The sequence below is a fragment of the Maniola jurtina genome, chromosome 8, assembly GCF_905333055.1.
Source record: "Maniola jurtina chromosome 8, ilManJurt1.1, whole genome shotgun sequence".
Taxonomy (NCBI): domain Eukaryota; kingdom Metazoa; phylum Arthropoda; class Insecta; order Lepidoptera; family Nymphalidae; genus Maniola; species Maniola jurtina.
The window spans coordinates 5,581,066-5,597,428 of record NC_060036.1 but is presented as its reverse complement, the minus strand read 5'-3'; the positions used below and the strand labels follow the sequence as shown (position 1 = coordinate 5,597,428).

Genomic DNA, 16,363 nt, shown 5'->3' with positions numbered 1-16,363 from the left:
TCTAATTTTTTATATAATTATGACAACAAAATAAGATATTATTGCAAAGACACAGAAAATAATAATAATAGGTTTTTGTGTGCAAGCAGAATTGTTTAGATTAGCCAATTTTTCTGTAAAATTTTAAACTTTACTGAATAATATTGAATAATAATCTGGAAGCTGAAAATTTTAGTATGATATAAACATGACAAAAAAATTAAGGCCCATTGACACTAAAAGGTAGATCTTTCTATCATTTGCATCTTGCGGTTTCATTTATTTATTAGAGTGCAATGCCAAGCAAATTTTCCTGCATCCTTATGATTAAATGCGAATTGCGCAGATTATTGAGTAGTGACAGTAAAATTACTTATAGGTACCTACCTAAAGTTAAATGAAATAAGTATGACCTAATTCGTTGTATCGCTAATAACCCCCTTTGGACTTCACCGCAGTCGGGTAAAAAGAGTGTCAATAATATTTCTGCTTACTAAAATAAATTGTATTTAACTACCTACTGTAACAGTAGCGACATTAAGAAAGTTAAAAATTTATGCTATGGAATTTGATACTTCTAGGAATAGCTTGAAGTACGTCATGTTATTTTCTAGCATTCTTTGTTGGTATATGTAATTAATATTCATTCGATAATAGTGCTTATCCAATTGTAAACAATCACATCAAACTAAATGACTGAACTAATATTATTTGCAGAAAAGGATACCACATCATTTAAATTAGTCATTTTAAATTGTGTATAACCGAATTAGTAGCATTGTGATATTATTTGATCAATTTTATTTATTTAAGATGGACGTGATGTTTGCTCAATATTATCTATCAGTTGTTAATGTGTTGATTCTAAAACAAGAACCTTGAGCATCAGCTGATTACGAATAGATGTTTCCTTCCGGAAATCTAAATGTTGCTAAAAATATTTGTAGAAACTGCTCAATACGTCTTAATAACAACACTGCGATAAATAATGAAATACTCTTTCGTCTATAATCTAAAATATTTTAGACCCAAATGACTGGTTTATCTATGCCTGTTTTCGATGATAAATGATAATAAATATTAAGATAACATACTTAAAATGAATTATTATCTCGCGACCTTACCCTTGCAAACTAGTTGCAAACGGACAGCCGTCACTAACTTTAATTGTATATATCTATACTTACTTATATGAGTTAGATGTGACAAACAATCACGTTTTCTCGGCCATGTTTGATTACGTATCTAATATTGTATTGGTACATAGTGGAGGATTCCATCTACCATTAAATTAACTAATGCGTTCTTTGCAAATAAGTAACGTAAGCAGATACTATGATATGATGTATGATCAAAATAATGAATACTAAACGTAAATGTGCTCGTCTCCACTGACCCTTTATTATATTATATACAAGAAACAAATATAACGTAGTTTATTCCAGTTTATTCATAACTTTAAATAAGTGTAAGTATATATTTTTTTTTGTAACAAAAATGCTTAAAGATCTTAGGACTATTAGCAAAAACTTGCAAATATTCAAGGTTTTAATAAACTTACCTGTATACTATTTATACGGCACATCTGTTTGTAGAAAATATCTATAATAAAAAATCGTTCACTCCATTCATGCAGTTCACATGATAACTACTACACACACATAACTATTAAAGTACTATTAAAGCTTTACTATAAATATATTAGTTTCACTTGTTTCGTAAGAGTTGCAATAAAAACTTTCCAACTGTTAAAACTAAAATGATCACAGCACAAAATACCACAACATGCGTGGATGCTTTTTCAGCGTTCGACTCACCAGTGCTACCTGTGTCTTGCTCTTTTTCTTTCACTGTAAACTTTACAAAGTCCTGCATATGACTAGGCAACTTTTGTACATCTTTCTCCTCACCAGCTTCAATCACTTTTATTTTATGTTCAATAACTTTTGGTTCCCTGTACAAATCACTACCAACATCCTTTTTGTCTTCAGTCTCTGGATCCCTAATACCTAGCTTACACCACCTTTCTCTAGCCTTTGATATAAATTCTTGCTCTATACGATTATTCACTTTTGAATCAAAATTGTCCAGTAAGGGCATACTTTTTGATATCAAACTATTATTGACAGGTGTTTGGGTAACTTTAATAACTCTCTGCTGTTTTCTTTGTTCCCTCTCCGCCATTTGACTCATATATTCTGAATACATTTTTTCTCGAAGCAATTCTTCCTGGCTTCTACTGAAGAGAGAAGAAAGCTTACTATTCCCAGTATTTTTATGTGTTTGAGACGGTGACGTAAAGTCATTGTTGATAGAACTTTTGGATTTCTGGTGAAATATTTGATTATAATTACTCTTTTGTTCGGGCACCATCGGGGCTCTGGGACCTCTATTTCTAGATTTATTTTGTTCTTGCTCTAAACGGCGTAGTTCTGCATCAACTTCTTTTTCCTTTTGACAAATATATTCCATCTGTTGGTCACATAAGTCTTTGGGTAAAGAAGGTCTTCTCGGACTGGGCTCGTAACTTTGATCTCTTAAATTTGTACAATATCTGTGCATATTTTGTATTGAAGATATATCGTCTTCTATTTCTTTGTTCAGATTACCAGTTGAGTAATGAAAGTATTTTTTATTACTGCGCATTGTGCGAAATGAGTTTTCTCGGAAATCTGAAGCTTCATCACTTTCATAGGAATAAGTTGATAATTTTTTAGGCTTTTGAGATGGTATGAGTTTAAAACTATTCGATGATTTTGTAGAGAAGCTGTTTTTAGTGCTTGTCATTTCTTTATATTGATTTGCCGAATCTATTTCGTCTAAAAGTCTTTTCGAAAACGTTTCTGAGTTAGTTTTCATCTTTGGTATTTGATTCAAGTTCCTATCTTCTAATGTATGGGTATTTGAATTATTTGAAATAGAAGTATCTCTCAATAAAGCTAATAGTCGACTTCCAGTTTCTGATTTCATGGGTGCGATGGATGATGGAATAATGGGGCGGTCTGATTTTTTTTCGATTCCATTGCTAGTTTCATTAATATTTACGTTAGGTTGACTTTTAAAATCTCTTCCAAAGGTAGTATTTGTCTTTTCCATTAGCATCTTCTGCGATGGTGATAAGCATTCATACTTGGCTTCTGCTTTTGGAGGTACAAATTTAATTGGTTCATCTTGAGCTATTTTTAGAGATGATTTTCGAGGTAAAATCGGAGGGGGAATATTACTATATTCATTATGATGCAAGTTTTTATATTCTGGCAACTTCCTTAATTCGCATTGTTCTGCGTTTATCTGAGCATCTTTATTTATAGATTGTGTTTTTACTGCTTGATTACGCTCTGAAACTAGAGCACTCATGTTTTGTAAGCGGAGTGATACATGAGCCAGTTCTTCTAAAATTTTGTCACCAAATGGAAAAGAAGTTATTTTCTTAACGCAAATATCTCTCAATTTAGAAGGTTGCTTACAAAATCCATCTTCTATTTTCTTACTTATGAGAGGTGGCTTTGCAGTTACACATTGGAGTACATCTTTAACATGACTAGACCCAGCATTAATTTGAAGATTTCCTTTATTTGCATTATCGTATGTATCTTCTTGTAGAATATTAGACACATCATTAAGAGATGAATTATTTGGGTTATATTTAACGGTGCATTGAGATGAATCTATGCTACTAGAAGAATCTTGACGGGTAATTGTATCACCTGAAGTTTCTTTACAACTTTCAGAATCAGAAATAACTTCTTTAATTAAATTATTGATTGCATTATTAAGTTCACATTTTAAAACTTTGATTTCAAGGTCATATATATCTGTGTCTTTTGGAGGGTTGAAAGAGCTTAATGATGATATTCCAGAATTATTTTTAAGGTTAGGCGTCTCGATTTCGCATATTTTTTCTGAATCCGTGGCAGATTTTGATTCATTTATATCCTTTACAAATAAATTTGTTTTTATATCGTCGGTACTCATAATGACAATTTCGTGAGTATCATGTTGAACATTTGAGTTATTTTGGACATCATTTAGGTTTTCAGTTACAGTTTCTGTTAATATTGTAGATTTAGTGACATCTTTGTGATCGTTAATACAAGATTCACTAATATTTTTATCATCATTTTTTGTTAAGAAGGTGTTGGAGAGTAAAGATTCGGTGTCTGTAACCTCAATTGTTGGTGTTATCATACGTACAGATACATCTGTCTCTTCACCTTTGTCAGCATCATCATTAAGATCATATATTGAACTAGTACTACTAGAAGAATCTGTCAAATATACTAATTCCGCTCCAGTCATTTTTTCAACTGTTTTTACAGACCAATCGCCTCGTGCTTCTGAAATTTCAGGTTCCTTAAGTTTTGCATCGACACGGATACATGGCTGGGGTATTAAACGTTTATTAGAGTTCTTTCCATTTGAATTGATGTTTTCACACCTGAGCGGACGTGTCGGTTTACATTCAAAGACTTCATCTTCTAGTTCTTCGTTGTCACTTTTTTTATCGCTTAAATATGAATGACGTCTAGATGTTTTTGAAGAATCCCCACTTCCTTCTTCGTCAATAACCGCTAATGATCTGGACGGACCAGCTCGGATAAATGTTGTTTCTTCACTTAATCCCTTATTTCGCAATCTATACTTAATTTCACGATTTATTATTTGCTCTATTTCTGTTTTAATATCGTCCACATTTGAAGTTGGAGGACTAGTCGACAAATTTAAAGTGTGTAAATAATTACGTAAAGATTGTTCTTCTTGAGGGCTAAGTGACTTGATTTCATCACAGTGAACTATATTCAGGGGTATTGTATCACTTGACAATATTCCTTGGATAAGTTGAGTTTGTGGTAAATTAAAGTGATGCACTTTTTCCCATTCAATATCTGATTCATCCCCGGAAATTAAAACATTTGTGTTATTTATAACACACAAACTGTGCTCATCACTTTGTATGTTAGACTCATCAGTAATTTCAACTATAGTAGGACAATCATCATTATCACAACTTTTACTTTTTTTCGTATTATCTAATTTGCTTTTGGTTCTACTAGTATCAACTTGCTCTGGTGGTTCAACTATGTATGTTTGCGATACATTTTCAGGTTGCTCATTTATGGTATTCACATTATTTAAAGGTTTTTTGGAACAAGAATACTCTTCTGATGATTTTGATTCCTTTCCAGCTTGATTTTCAGTATTAGTTTTAATATTTTCATGTAAAACAGGACAATGTTCAGATTTGGCTATTTCTTCCATGAATTCCTTATCTAATTCTAATTGGGAACTAATTTTATCAGAATCAGCATGAATTTGGGATGTAGAAGATTTTATAACTTCATTTTTATCCACAGTGTGTTCAGCTACCTTAGCTATATCAGATTTTACGATTTTATCGGAGGTGTTGCTTATTTCGGGTGCTGTTATTTCAAGTTTCTCCTCTTCATCTTCAATATGTGTCGCAGTTTCTTTAATATTTTCTGTTAAGCTTGAACAAGATTCATTATGTGTCCCACTTCCTTCAACATTGTTTTTGTTGACATCGGTATTGGTATTTTTATTATTTTTACGTTTATTTTTGTTCTTACGTCTTTTCGGTCGTTCCGGCATATTTAAAAAAAAACTAAACACTGATATCACTAATACACTGCTATCATCAACAAATAAACACGTCAATGTTTTAATCTGTCACGAACTCAAACGCCGCGTGATACCGGTATCTAATACGTAGGAGTTAAAGTTTATATTACGTCACACGTGAACATTCACTAGGGATTCGAATCGTTTGACTACATCGGCAGCGCAAGGGCTCGTTATTCTCGTAATGCTTGGAATAAAGCGTTTGGAATCCAACCGATTTTCTTTTTCGCGAGCGCACCCGGTCACGGCAGTCGTGCGCCCGCGCCGTGGTTTACTAATAATTTATAAATGGGTTGAAGTACGCAGACGCGCGCTGACTTTATTTTTACGCGGAGACGTGTGTGCGAGTGTAGCGCGACGGGCGCCACGAGGGGAGTCCGGCAGCGGCTGTTCCAAACTAAACACCACACGTCTGCATTATCACCAGTCGCGATTTAAATTGGTCATTGCTAATTAGTATTGCCCACATATCACTTCGCCATTTTAGGGATGAATAACGGAGAGGAACTTCAGCAAACAATGGCCTATAAGTCACATTTGGCATGAACTACTTATACGCAAACGAAATTTTAATTTGGTTACATTGTTAATTAAGGGAGTGTGCTAAGTAATTTTTTTCTATGTCAATGTTCGAATCTTGGCTTTTGAGTCAAAAGCCAAAGTAGGTACCTAGCTAAGTAGGTAAAACGTATAAAATTACAAATCCGTATGCCGCAATAATTTTTATAAGCTGGTGTTGTTTTTCGTAATGATGCCCTGAATCTAATTATCAAGGCCAGAGTGCAGTACGTACTTAAATAGCTAGGTAGGTACTACATAATATTATGTACGTCATATCATAATATTATTGTGATTTAGGTACATAATATTCATTTGTCAACGCCCTTGCAACGTCTTGCATCAATTTTACATAAAGTTAAATCATTCATTCAAATTGGGTATTTTTTCATTCTTTCTGATTGTCAATTAATTTGCAATAAGTACAATGATGTAGTGTTGATTATGTTAACTTAAAACTAAAGCTACGAGGGTTCCAAACGCGCCCAGGTCTGAGAAGAGCCCGCAACAAACTCAGCCGGATATTCTTTTTTACTATCACCAACTATTATAGGTACCATATTGGCATGTAGCATATGGTATATTTTGCGAGAAACACTATGTATTAAGTAAATTTAAAATGAACTGGTATTTAGATCTATTCATATAAATCTATATCATTTCGGCAATTAAAGTGTATTGACAATTCGTTAGTGATAATCTCAAGTTGTTATAGTTTTAGATATTATTGTAATTTCAGATTTGATTTTAATTTCGAGCAATGATGGAGCTGGCATATAGGTCACCTATAAAAGCCCCTTAAAATATCAGATTAAAAAAATGTATGCATACCTAATCACTTAGTAATTACGCAAATGAGTAAGTAACTATAAGTGTCATTTCTGTTATCATTCGATGACCTTGTGTGATAGTAGCAATGATAGCAATTATTGATTCGATAATTTTGGCTGCTGTAGAAAATATAAAAGAAGTAGGTAGGTAAGTATAGTATTTTTAACCGATTATTTATTAATTATTATGATAATTATATATTAGTCGCTTGCTAACATTTTGCACAAGCGACTTTAATGTATAATTAGATTTGTACTTAGCAGGGCTCACTCCGTCACTTACTCCATAGTCCATACAATCGTAGTTCCAATTTCATTTGAATATTAAGCAACCAAAGTCGATGAAATTTTGCAGACTAATAAGAAACTAATATCTGTGTCTGTGGCGTTTTAGATTTTTCTAAAAATATGTAGTTTTAAAATTACAGGGGCTCAAAGACGTGTATGTAAATTTTTAAGACCGTGTAACTTTGAAACCGAATATTTTAACGGAAATCTGGAAAACCCCAGGCATAGATATTAGTTTCTAGAATATGTCAGCAAAATTTCATGGATTTTGGTTGCTTAATATTCAAATGAAATTGGAACTACGTTTATATGAAGCGAGTGACGGAGAGACCCCTCTTAAAAAAGTTCGCTTTGAGTTATTGTCAATCATTGACATATGGATATAAAGAATTCCAGGCAAAACTGAAGAGAGCCAGGGATCATAATTATTTGCAATTAAGGCGGCGCAAGACCAGGTGGAAGTCCCAACAAGACCTGTATGTCCAGCTTTGGACGTCTATATACCTACACCGATGTCTATCGGTTGTTGATGATGATGATGATGATGACGTAGCTTTTGACTCTAGTCTTGAGGTCGTGTGTGATGTCCGATAGGTTTTATTTAAATAAGTAGGTAAAATGTATTCAGAAAAGGATATCCGGCAAAATGTCGTAGAGTTGAATAAATCTATTGTAGTGTTGTTTCCATAACAAACATTTCTCCAAACAGGCCAATATGGAAATAAAGGATGTTGGATATTAGGTACATGTAGTTACTAGCGTGGGCTAATATTAGACTAACGAGCCCCTACGTTTCTAGACTTGCAGGTCATCTAGATTGATTGAACGCTTCCAGTGGGCTAAGGCTAATCGACCATGTTACGTGACTGGTAAGAAAAAAGGCATTGAATTATTTCTATCTATATCTTATATCTTTGGAAAATAGAGACATACCTAGTTCCTTTTTTTTATATTAATTACTAGAGGATGCCGCGACTTCGTCCGCGTGGATTTAGATTTTTATAGATCCTGTGGGAACTGTTTGATTTTCCGGGATGAAAAGTTGCCTATTTCGATTACAGGGACGCAAGCTACTCCGCTACCAAACATACAAATATAGGTTAAGTGGATGGGTCTTTAGGAATCCCGCGGTAACTCTTTAATTTTCCGGGATAAAAAGTAGCCTATGTCCGTCCACAGGATATGAGCTAACCCAGTACCAAATTTCACCAGAAGCGGTTACACTGTTGGGCCGTGAAAAGGTAACAGACAGACAGACAGACTTTCGCATTTATAATATTAGTATGGATGAGCAATCCAGAAAGGGAAGTTTCCCTTCTCTACAGGTCTAAGTTGGAGCGCACTTGCCTAGAAGATGCCTATTCACTTTTGCCTTGAAGGTACCCTAAGTTATACGTGGCAGGAAATACGGACGCCGGAAGCGCTAGGCGTTCCAAACATTAGCAGTTCGTATCAGAAACGTTGAGAAAAATATTTCGTGCACATCGATGTTTCGTGCCAGTAGGTAGATTGGATGACGACCATAATAATTATAAGGATACAAACGAGTTCTGCGGTAAAACGGTGAAGGAGGAACAAATTGTAAAGTTCCTGAGCACATGCTCACTAAAAAATATATCCGATAGAAAACCGGTAGGTAGGCGACATTGCGACACTCAATGACAAGTGTAAATTAAAAATTTGTAACACCCCCGACAAGTGAAGGTTTACAGTAACTAGAAAAGAGCTGATAACTTTCAAACGGCTGAATCGATTTTCTTTGATTATAGCTAAGAACACTCTCGATCAAGCTACCTTTCAAACAAAAAAAAAACTAAATTAAAATCGGTTCATTAGTTTAGGAACTACGATGCCACAGACAGATACACAGATACACACGTCAAACTTATAACACCCCTCTTTTTGGGTCGGGGGTTAAAAATAGACACATTCTAAAAATTATAAGACTGTGTCTGTGGTTTTCCAGATTTCTTTAAAAATGTGATGTTTTATAGTTACAAGAATGTAGTATTAAAATAGAAATGGGTCAACGGGTTTCAAGATATTATCTTCAAAGTCCGATTTGCATTTTTGTAACGAACTCTAATCATTTTTAATATCCAATGTATATTTAAAGACCAGGTACAATCGCTGAAACATTTTAATATGGGTCAAGTCTTTCTAAAGCGTATATTTAAAATGGGAACTGTTCTCATTCGATACACATTGAAAGATGCTATCTGGGTTTAGTACAGTCAACAAGAAAATATCAGTGTCAGATTAATGAAGTTTATTATCCAAGTTTACTTAGCCTCATTTTTTATGAACTAAATGAAGATATCAAGATAATAATATAATTATTTGCTTGAAGTACTGTATATTTTTGTCACATTTTTCAGATATTTTCTCTAGAAGAAGATCTTTTTGTGTGAAGTCTACTAATCCGCACTTGGCATCGTGGCAGACTAAGGTCTAAGACTAAGGTTAATATCGGTAACAATATTGGGTTCGCGTTGGGTTGATCATGATCATGTTGCTGTGTAAGTTTATTGTTTAGGTGCGGAAAAATTATTATAAACGCAAAAATGAACATTGATTTCAAAACCTCTTTTTTGATGTTGGTTAGAAAACAAAAGTTCGTTAGATTTTTTTAAATAATCGTTTGTTATACAACGTTAATTTAATACCAGCAAAGCTTAGTTATTCGTTCCATTTGTATCTATATATCTACGTAGGTATAAGTACCTACGCGACAGGTCGACATGGCAATCGAGGTGGGGACATATCGACACCTGCAAGCAGAAACATTGTAACTCACTTTTTAACCACCGACCCAAAAAAGGGGTGTTATAAGTTTGACGTGTGTATATTCTGTGTATCTGTCTGTGGCATTGTAGCTCCTAAACTAATGAACCGATTTTAATTTAGTTTTTTTGTTTGAAAAGTGGCTTGATCTAGAGTGTTCTTAGCTATAATCCAAGAAAATCGGTTCAGCCGTTTGAAAGTTATCAGCTCTTTTCTAGTTACTGTAATCTTTACTTGTCGGGGGTGTTATAAATTTTTAATTTACACTTGTTAGCGATTTATAACATAAGCAGTAGGTAGTTACCTACCTTAAATTCTGTTAAGGGGATAAGTATTAAGTAAGTAGTTATTATTGGTTTTACTACAAATCACGATTCGAAATCTAAATACGAACAGATCTCAAGGATGATCATGGACTAAAGTCATCCCGATACAAAACTACTGTGAGAACTATTATTGCTATTAGCTTTTATCTAGGCTAGGGATTGCAATGACGCACTGCCATTGATAACAATGAGCAACATTTATAATTGGAGCGTATCGGCGTAGGTAATGCGTTTTGGAACAACGGGCGGTGTAAATCAGACATGCAGCGGTGACCTTCCAAAAATATCACTGAATAGATGGGATATTACCACAATCAAATGTTATCTTTCTACAATAATAGCCTCAATAGCTCAACGGTTAAGGAATTCAAAGTTCAAACCCCACCCGTTGCACTATTATCGTATCTACTCCTTGCAAAAGTTCACGCTTAGTTGCAGGGGTAAAGGAGAATATTAGACATGATTAACACAGCAAATATACTTTAAAAAATATATAACGTTTGACGTTATATATTTTTAGGGTCCATTCCATAGGTGACCATTATAGGGTCACTCAAATCTTGCTAGCAAAAATGGAGACAGTTGATAGCACTGATGATTATAAGATATGATAAGATAAGATAGACTGATGATAAGATACCACAAAAAAATCACGAAAAAATAAAATTAAAAATTCCTGTATTTTTTAAAAGTTTACAATATTATATTGCAAATAAAACAATTGACTGACGGTAGAGGTTAACGAACGTTTCGTAAATATGCCACTCGAAGTCAATGCCGCGTTGTATGAGGGGCATTGACCTGAGCTTTGTAAGCTATACAATGCGGGTTTGAAAAATACTAAATCACTAAAACTACAAGATTAAATCCTTCCCAGAGTAATAAAGATCAAAGGAAATCTCTCGTTTACAAAACGCCGTATTTTCGTCGCCGTGTACAGATGGGACTAATACAAGTACGATTGATCTCAATCAATTGCTAAAATTTCATGAACATACTCGTACATAAATCCTTGATTGAATAACTGACTACTATAACTCGTACATAAATTCTTGATTGAATAACTGACTGCTTTAACTTGCTTCTAGTTTAGGTACTATAAAATATTTTTATGGCACTGGTCTTGAAGAATGAATCTAGGGCAGTCGGCACCATTACTCACCCTAATTAAAACCTGATTTGATATTCCAAATAAACTTGAATCAACAAGAGAATTCGCGGGGATTTGCTGGTCTTTGTTTTCACGATACAAACTAGAGCAGTATATTTGTTGACTGTAGCACAGACAGACGGACGTTGGGAATTGCGATGCATGACATAATCGCCGTATAGATCCGGACCATTGTGCCAAAAGGCCGGCCCGATAACTGGCGGCGCTTTTCTGGCAATCGTTCAAAGGGTCATAAGGTAATTTATACTAAGTATAGGTTTGTAGATTGTAGTTTTATTTGTACTGTTAGCCTTTCCTTAATTCCCAGAAATCTGGAAATCATTTTATATCACCATAGACGTGTCATAATACTATAAGCTTGTGATGATGGTTAAAAAAACCGGCCAAGTGTGAGTCACACTCGCGCACCGAGGGTTCTGTACTCGTCATTTTGCATGATAAATCAAAAACTAACTGTCCGACACATTTTACTTATCAGACAATAGGTAAGTAGCGTCTGGCGACACCGGGATCATGAACCACTAAGCAGATATAACTACGATTTGCCTTTGATTAGTGAGTTAAACCAGTATTGTCACAGTGTATTAAAGTTTATAATAGTCTCCGAAAATTGCTATTAGATTATGTATACAGCGTCCTATCTGGAGTCTGGACGTGGGACCGATAATAACGCATGGCTTTGCCAATAAGCGGATTTCACTTGCTAATCAAGAGCTAAACCGCAGTAGTGCCTATTCATCATATTATTGCTGCAGGCAACTATGAGATCGGATTTGATTACTAGTATCATCATCATCGCCATCATCAACCCATCGCCTCGCCGGCTCACTACTGAGCACGGGTTTCTCTCAGAGTGAGAAGGCTTAGCAAACTTCATATACTTCTTTGAGAAGATTACAGAGAACTCTCAGGCGTGCAGGTTTGCTCACGATGTTTTCCTTCACCGTTAATGCAAGTGATATTTAATTCCTTAAATCGAACATAACTCCGTAAATTTAGAGGTGGGTGCCCGGGATCAAACCCCGGAGAGCCTCGCCTAGGAGGCCGATGTCTTAACCACTTGGCTATCACGGTTAGTAGTATAAAGTTCGTGGCTCATTTACACGACACCGTTCCCACACAACACAAACACGGCTCCGCCTCAAATCGAAGTGACTGCTACCAGAAAGCTCGCTGTCATCGCATGACAGCTAGCAGTACAGCGTCGTCTCCCTACTGTGCACCCTACAACTTGCTCGGCACACACAACATACGGAAACGTTTAAGTGCGGAAACCAGCCCAGAGAAGAAGAAGAAGAAGACAACTTGCTCGGGTGGCCCGCACGCTCGCTTGAAGCGCGTGGTAAGCGAAATCCAACCATCGAGTGGCTAGATTGCTCGCTTGCTATGCGTTGTTTACAATTGTGTTGTCTCGGGAAAATGTATTATAGTGTACGACTTTAGGCCCTTAGTTGATTATTATTTTACACTAGCGACCCGCCCCGGCTTCGCACGGGTGGACACTACCACGAAAAATCCTATCTATTTTCCGGGATAAAATATAGCCTATACGGATTCGGAAGAATCCCTCTAAGTAATGGTAAAAGAAATTTTGAAATCGGTCCAGTAGTTTTTGAGCCTATTCAATACAAACATACAAAAATACAAAAATACAAAGGTTTCCTCTTTATAATATTAGTATAGATTGTATCGTATACCTAAGTGAGCTACCACCTTAATGCAATATCATGGAGATTTACGAACAATTTCATTATAATATTCATAATATCATCACCATCAGCCTATAATACCTACTAATTAATTAATGATACAATTGATTTGATTGCTACTACTAGATGAGGCTTCCTTTGTCCTTTGACATCAGAGAGGACTATTTAGGTACAGAAAAGCTTAAATTAGCCACAATAGGAACTTCACCGCCGACCAAAATAAAGCTAGATTCCTATTTACGTTACGGAGTATGTTCAACTGTCTGTCTGTCACAGACCTTTTATTAATTAAATAAACTTTTTTTGAGTGGGACTTTATTGAATAGGCATTGGATTTACATCATGTGCGGACCTCTAATAAATCGTATAGATATTTTGGATTGCGGGAACAACTTTATTTTATTTGAAAACACTGACTGAAAATAATTCATACGGAATATTATGCAGGTATCGTGTTGTTTATGTTTTAACTTTTAACAGGGCTCTCTCCGTCACTTACTCCATACAATCGTAGTTCCAATTTCATTTAAATGTTTAGCAACCAAAGTCCATGAAATTTTGCAGACATATTCTAGAAACTAATATCTGTGTCTGTGGTGTTTTAGATTTTTCTAAATATGTAGTTTTAAAATTACAGGGGCTCAAAGGTTTGTATGTGAATCTTTAAGACTGCGTAACTTTGAAACCGAATATTTTAACAGAAATCTGGAAAACCACAGGCATAGATATTAGTTTCTAGAATATGCAAAATTTCATGGATTTTGGTTGCTTAGTATTCAAATGAAATTGGAACTACGTTTGTATGGAGCGAGAGACGGAGCGACCCCTCTTAACGGTGTTTTCCTACACAGATGTGAAAACTTATAAGAAAAATAATGTAGATACCCATGAAATTTTTGTAGATAAAAAGAACACCTTCTAAAGCTTTTAGAAGCACGCCATTTCAAACAAAAAGCAGTGGAAAATAAAAAAGCTTAATTTTCAAAGTTGCGCATTCTACTCGTTGCTCTATTTTTTAATTAGGCGTTTTAAAATTTTAGCACTGCAGGGAAATAGTTTGAAACTGAACGTTTCGTTTTCTATTTCTATGGACAGTTGCATTAAAAGAAAAAGTGTCGGGTGAAAATAGCATTTTAAATAAAATTATTTTCACCATTTTAACTTGTATGACGTTAACATCTTTAAAAATATACCTACCTACCTACTTATATTTTTGCTATTACTGGTAATCCTTTCTTAGTAGGTATGGCCACAGTTTATGGGTTCTAGAGAGAACCATGAGCGGTTTAAGCTGTACTTTGATTTGTCAATAATTTGTCAGTCAGTCAGTTTCTCCTTTCATATTTATAGATTAAGAAAGAATTAAATAACTACGAAAATACCTATACAATGACACGCATATTCTACATGTTCGATGTTACCTAATAAGTTAATAACTAAGTAAATAGCAAATAATCCACTTACGTTTGTTTGCCTGTGTTGTGATGTGTGAAGAGCTCGGTGACTTTGCTGGAGGTCTCGAGGTGACTACGTCGACTGATTGCGCTTCGCCTGTATGAAGAACAAAGAACTGTTATTAAAGCTAGGTATCTTGCGTTAGGGATGAGGATCTAAAGCTCATTTTTCCTCCTTTTTAACCCCCGACCCAAAAAGAGGGGTGTTACATGTTTTACGCGTGTATGTATATATATGTGTCTGTGTATCTGTGTATCTGTCTGTGGCATCGTAGCTCCTAAACGAATGAACCGATTTTAATTTAGTTTTTTGTTTGAAAGTTGACTTGATCGAGAGTGTTCTTAGCTATAATCGAAGAAAATCGGTTCAGCCGTTTGAATGTTATTAGCTCTTTTCTAGTTTTCTTATAGAGGTTTTTGTGTCGGGGTTTTTTTTTTAAATTTTAAGTTATTTGAAGTCGATTAATAAGGTGTATTCATCTAGAATGTAAGATACATTGAGTTGATTTTTCTTTTTCGAAAGCCGACCCTTTACAAAATGTTCAAAGCAGGACGAAAATCAGTTTTTTAGGATTCCATATCCGAGGGGTGCCAACGGGACCCTATTTCTAAGCTTCTACAGTCCATCCGTCCATCTGTATATCAGCGGGCTGTATCTTATAACCCTAGGTCTACCTAGGGTTCAACCCTCTAGGGTTGAAAGTTTCATATAATGTGTATTTCTATTGCTGTTATAATATCATATAATAAAAATTTCAAAATTGCTGCCATGAGAATTAGAAAAAAGTGTTATTTCTTGGACGATGGTATACCTACTAAACCCTTCGTGTACCTACGAGTCCGACTAGCTAGGTATACATATAGACACATGTAACGAATGTGATATATACTATGTAGTTTTAACTATGTAGCTTTGAAACCCCACTATTTAGGTAGGTACTAATCTATTGCATGATCACGAGCCATTTACTATGGATCCGTACCTATTCAGCCTTTTAAGGAAATGGAAGATCAATTCCAATTTTTTACAGTAAATATATCACCAAGAAAGTAAAATACTTATCTAGTATCTACGTATAGAATTGAGATCCTTCCCTATTTCGAAAAAGTTATATTTGCGAGATTTCTATAAACAAATCAAAATTCAAAGATCCTAGATATCAACTTTATTTTTCAAACAAAATACTTAACATATTATTTTGTACCACAAAAGGTAAAGGTTCGTTGTATCTATTCGAACACATGTTTTTACGTATAGACTATGTTTAGCAGCATGTTAACTCGTGATATTCAATTACAACATCTGCCGCCGAGTCCGATTCCGTACTCAACAAATGATAAATATACAAAATCTGGTATGCGGAAGGAAATCTAAATATGGTACTAAAACGCAAACTAACGAAATATGAAAACACTCACCCCAGTTTCAAGCATTCGTAGGAAACGCAATTTACTAAAATATAAGTAAATCATTGAAACAAACGACATATTTTGTCGATGCAGCTGTATCGATACCGCATCGATATAGGTATCTACTCGTTCTACAACTGCGTTGTAATTTAGACCATCATTACGTTTCTGATTAATCTAAATTTAGCTGAGTTCACTGAATTTCGTTTAGGAA

General features: G+C 34.8%; 1 protein-coding gene across 9 annotated transcripts in view; it reads right to left on the bottom strand.

The window, feature by feature from the left end:
• LOC123867764 (sorbin and SH3 domain-containing protein 1) overlaps positions 1–16,363 on the bottom strand; it is a 191,176-nt gene that overhangs the window by 111,111 nt on the left and 63,702 nt on the right. For 3 of the 9 annotated variants that reach the window (XM_045910005.1, XM_045910006.1, XM_045910007.1), the window contains exon 1: positions 1,797–6,060. In XM_045910005.1, coding sequence (XP_045765961.1) covers positions 1,797–5,589 — 3,793 coding nt within the window. In that variant the 5' untranslated portion in view covers positions 5,590–6,060. Of the gene's footprint in view, positions 1–1,796; positions 6,215–14,749; positions 14,837–16,363 lie in introns of those variants that run through there. The other 6 variants (XM_045910002.1, XM_045910003.1, XM_045910009.1 and 3 more) reach the window with 5 other exon arrangements.